Consider the following 5000-nt stretch of genomic DNA (forward strand, 5'->3'; position numbering starts at 1 on the left):
TCTTTTTATCTCGTCTCTTTTCTCTCTTTTTCTCTCGTCTCTTTTCTCTTTTTTTCTCTCGTCTCTTTTCTCTCGTCTCTTTTCTCTTTTTTTCTCTCTCTCTTTTCTGTCTCTTTTCTCTCGTCTCTTTCTCTCTCTTTTCTCTCGTCTCTTTTTCTCTCGTCTCTTTTTATCTCGTCTCTTTTCTCTCTTTTTTCTCGTCTCTTTTTCTCTCGTCTCTTTTCTCTCGTCTCTTTTCTCTCGTCTCTTTTCTCTCGTCTCTTTTCTCTCTTTTTTTCTCGTCTCTTTTCTCTCTTTTTCTCTCGTCTCTTTTTCTCTCGTCTCTTTTCTCTCGTCTCTTTTCTCTCGTCTCTTTTCTCTCTTTTTCTCTCGTCTCTTTTTCTCGTCTCTTTTCTCTCTTTTTCTCTTGTCTCTTTTCTCTTCTCTTCTCTCTCTTTCTCTCTCTTTTCTCTCTCGTCTCTTTTCTCTCGTCTCTTTTCTCTCTTTTTCTCTCGTCTCTTTTCTCTCGTCTCTTTTCTCTCTTTTTCTCTCGTCACTTTTCTCTCGTCTCTTTTTCTCTCGTCTCTTTTTCTCTCTCTCTCGTCTCTTTTCTCTCTTTTTCTCTCGTCTCTTTTCTCTCGTCTCTTTTCTCTCTTTTTCTCTCGTCTCTTTTCTCTCTTTTTCTCTCTCTTTTTTCTCTCGTCTCTTTTTCTCTCGTCTCTTTTTCTCTCGTCTCTTTTCTTTCTCTCTTTTTCTCTCGTCACTTTTCTCTCTCTCTGTCTCTTTTCTCTCTCTGTCTCTTTTCTCTCTTTTTTCTCTCTCTTTCTCTCTTTCTCTCGTCTCTTTTCTCTCTTCTTTTCTCTCTCTTTTCGTCTCTTTTTCTCTCGTCTCTTTTTCTCTCGTCTCTTTTCTCTCTTTTTCTCTCGTCTCTTTTTCTCTCGTCTCTTTTTCTCTCGTCTCTTTTCTCTCTCTTTCTCTCGTCTCTTTTCTCTTTTTTTCTCTCGTCTCTTTTTCTCTCGTCTCTTTTTCTCTCTCTTTTTCTCTCTCTTTTCTCTCTTTTTTCTCTCGTCTCTTTTCTCTCTCTCTTTTTTTCTCTCGTCTCTTTTCTCGTCTCTTTTCTCTCTTTTTCTCTCGTCTCTTTTCTCTCTCTCTTTGTCTCTTTCTCTCTTTCTCTCGTCTTTTTCTCTCGTCTCTTTTCTCTCGTCTCTTTTCTCTCTCTCTTCTTCTCTCTTTTCTCTCGTCTCTTTTCTCTCGTCTCTTTTCTCTCTTTTTCTCTCGTCTCTTTTCTCTCGTCTCTTTTTCTCTCGTCTCTTTTCTCTCTCTCTTTCTCTCTCTCTCTCGTCTCTTTTCTCTCTCTCTCTGTCTCTTTCTCTCTTTTTCTCTCTCTTTGTCTCTTTCTCTCGTCTCTTTTCTCTCGTCTCTTTTCTCTCTTTTTCTCTCGTCTCTTTTCTCTCGTCTCTTTTCTCTCGTCTCTTTTTCTCTTGTCTCTTTTCTCTCGTCTCTTTTCTCTCTTCTCGTCTCGTGTTTCAGTCAAACTCATTCTCACTTTCTCCCGTCTCGTTTGTGTTTTGTTGTTTGTGTTTTCTGGGCTCAGGCCACGTGGCACCCGACCTACGACCTGATGGTGGTGGGGCGTTACCCGGACGGGCGCGTGTGCCCGGGCACCCTCAGGACCATCGACATCTACGACGCCAACTCCGCAGAGCTGGTGTGTCAGCTGTACGACCCGTCTGCGCCCGGGATCAAGTCTGTGAGTCTGAAACACCACAACAGTTTAACTCTGTTCACTCTGAAAAACACTCCTGAGTCTGTTTCCTCTGCAAAACTCCAAACACTCTGTTCCACCTCGTGATGTCATCAAGTGAACAGCTCCTTTTCCCTTTAGTTTAGTCGAGATCAACAACTCCACAACTGAAATGATCCAAATGATTCTAGTGAAGGTGTGTGCAGTTGTAGGGAGTATTATCTGTGACATAAGGGTGAGTTGTTGTACAGTTGTAGGGAGTATTATCTGTTACATAAGGGTGAGTTGTTGTACAGTTGTAGGGAGTATTATCTGTTACATAAGGGTGAGTTGTTGTACATTTGTAGGGAGTATTATCTGTTACATAAGGGTGAGTTGTACATAGGGAGTATTATCTGTTACAAGGGTGAGTTGTACATTTGTAGGGAGTATTATCTGTTACATAAGGGTGAGTTGTTGTACAGTTGTAGGGAGTATTATCTGTTACATAAGGGTGAGTTGTACAGTTGTAGGGAGTATTATCTGTTACATAAGAGTGAGTTGTACAGTTGTAGGGAGTATTATCTGTTACATAAGAGTGAGTTGTACAGTTGTAGGGAGTATTATCTGTGACATAAGGATGAGTTGTTGTACAGTTGTAGGGAGTATTATCTGTTACATAAGGGTGAGTTGTTGTACATTTGTAGGGAGTATTATCTGTGACATAAGAGTGAGTTGTACAGTTGTAGGGAGTATTATCTGTTACATAAGAGTGAGTTGTACAGTTGTAGGGAGTATTATCTGTTACATAAGAGTGAGTTGTACAGTTGTAGGGAGTATTATCTGTGACATAAGAGTGAGTTGTACAGTTGTAGGGAGTATTATCTGTTACATAAGGGTGAGTTGTACAGTTGTAGGGAGTATTATCTGTGACATAAGGGTGAGTTGTTGTACAGTTGTAGGGAGTATTATCTGTTACATAAGGGTGAGTTGTTGTACAGTTGTAGGGAGTATTATCTGTGACATAAGGGTGAGTTGTTGTACAGTTGTAGGGAGTATTATCTGTGACATAAGGGTGAGTTGTTGTACAGTTGTAGGGAGTATTATCTGTGACATAAGGGTGAGTTGTTGTACAGTTGTAGGGAGTATTATCTGTTACATAAGGGTGAGTTGTACAGTTGTAGGGAGTATTATCTGTTACATAAGGGTGAGTTGTACAGTTGTAGGGAGTATTATCTGTGACATAAGGGTGAGTTGTTGTACAGTTGTAGGGAGTATTATCTGTGACATAAGGGTGAGTTGTTGTACAGTTGTAGGGAGTATTATCTGTGACATAAGGGTGAGTTGTTGTACAGTTGTAGGGAGTATTATCTGTGACATAAGGGTGAGTTGTTGTACAGTTGTAGGGAGTATTATCTGTTACATAAGAGTGAGTTGTACAGTTGTAGGGAGTATTATCTGTTACATAAGGGTGAGTTGTTGTACATTTGTAGGGAGTATTATCTGTTACATAAGAGTGAGTTGTACAGTTGTAGGGAGTATTATCTGTTACATAAGGGTGAGTTGTTGTACAGTTGTAGGGAGTATTATCTGTTACATAAGAGTGAGTTGTACAGTTGTAGGGAGTATTATCTGTTACATAAGGGTGAGTTGTTGTACAGTTGTAGGGAGTATTATCTGTGACATAAGGGTGAGTTGTTGTGCAGTTGTAGGGAGTATTATAGTATGATGTAGTCCTGTGTTTCTCTTTCCCTCTGTCGTTCGGTGCAGTGTGTGAGCGTGATGACATCACAAGGTGGAACAGAGTGTTTATGAGTTAAACATGTGAATGAAACAAAACACAAAAAAACTCCAGGAAACAACAGAACAGAACAGAGTCATACAGGACCTTTTCTGGAGGAGGGTCCGTCACCTGCTTGTTTCTACGGAGACGTCACTGATCTGTCTGGAATGTTCCGCAGTGTGACTTTAAACAGATCCACTTTACAGTTTTTCAATCACAGGAGGATTTAAAGCTCCAAAATCCGTATAAAAACAAACACTGTGACTGTGTTAGAGACGTGTGGATGGGCTATTTTTTCATCCGCAACCGCGACACAAAACTCATCATCCGCCCGCTGTCCATTTTGCACCGAAGGTTTTCAAAACCGCCCCCGCCGCCATCCGCCCATTGATTTGAGATTTTAGAACAATCATACAGCAAACAAACTAAGGAGCCTCGATAAAAATGCAAACTACAGCTCATTCATTCCAACATTGGCTCAGCGTGTTTGTTCACATTCTTAATTGTCCGTAACAAACCCGGACTTACCTGGTTTTCTTGCGCAGCTAATTAACTGACAACGTTTTCCGACGAGGCTGTTTTTGAACCTTCTTGCCTTCGTGTTGGATGTTGTTACATTCTGAACATTCTGCCATCGCCCGATGTTATTTCAAAGTCATAGCCTCAGTCCATCGGTCTTTCTTTAAGTTTTAAATCCCCCGAGTGGCAGTCGACGCTATAATGTCTGCGTGTTTTAAAATATAACTGATATTGATATGTCCCTATAGCCACTTATGTGTTGGCAAACAGCTGAAATAAATTAGAAATAATAAAATAAACTGCATATAAAATGTGCCTCGTAAACCTTAGGCATCAATAACCCGACAACCTGAACCTTCAGAACATAAAAACGAGGTCAAATGGGCTAATTAAGGACATGACGAACACTTCATACTACAAACACAGACAATGACACTCGTCTTTTCACATGTACGTAACAATACTAACAAGAACTTTTTTTTTTTTTTTTTTAGTAGTTAAACCGCCACCCGCCCGAATTTAATTAAAATATAATTTTTCGTCACGTCATCCGCCCGACCCGCGGTTGTAACCGCAATCCGCGCATCTCTAGACTGTGAGCGGGGTCGCCTCTCCACAGATCTGACCTGTAGCTGCATCTGTTTGGTTTCTGTTTAATGCCACACTGCGGAACATTCCAGACAGGACAGTAAAAGCGTCTCCATGGAGAAAAGCGTCTGACGGACACTCCGGCAGAAAAGTGACACGGTGCAGCTTTAAGTGAAGCCGTTAATGTTTTTGTGTGTGAATTTGCAGGTGAATAAGTTTAATCGTTTGGGAGACGTGATCGGATCTGGGATGGGTGAGTCTGACTCTAATATTTAAAACAAATAAATCAAATAAACAAGTTTAAACTGAAGTCGCTTCTGTGAACGAACACACACACACACACACACACACACACACACACATCACACACATCACACACACACACACACACACACACACACACACATC

General features: G+C 40.8%; 1 protein-coding gene across 1 annotated transcript in view; it reads left to right on the forward strand.

Moving 5' to 3' along the window:
- ddb2 (damage-specific DNA binding protein 2) overlaps window positions 1–5000 on the forward strand; it is a 25428-nt gene that overhangs the window by 13262 nt on the left and 7166 nt on the right. Inside the window, exons 8-9 of the mRNA XM_020925490.2 lie at window positions 1574–1729; window positions 4800–4845. Of these exons, the coding sequence (XP_020781149.1) occupies window positions 1574–1729; window positions 4800–4845 (202 nt within the window). The remainder of the gene's footprint in view (window positions 1–1573; window positions 1730–4799; window positions 4846–5000) is intronic.

Source organism: Boleophthalmus pectinirostris, unplaced genomic scaffold (assembly GCF_026225935.1).
Source record: "Boleophthalmus pectinirostris isolate CB_2022bp ecotype Guang Dong unplaced genomic scaffold, ASM2622593v1 HiC_scaffold_2, whole genome shotgun sequence".
NCBI lineage: Eukaryota > Metazoa > Chordata > Actinopteri > Gobiiformes > Gobiidae > Boleophthalmus > Boleophthalmus pectinirostris.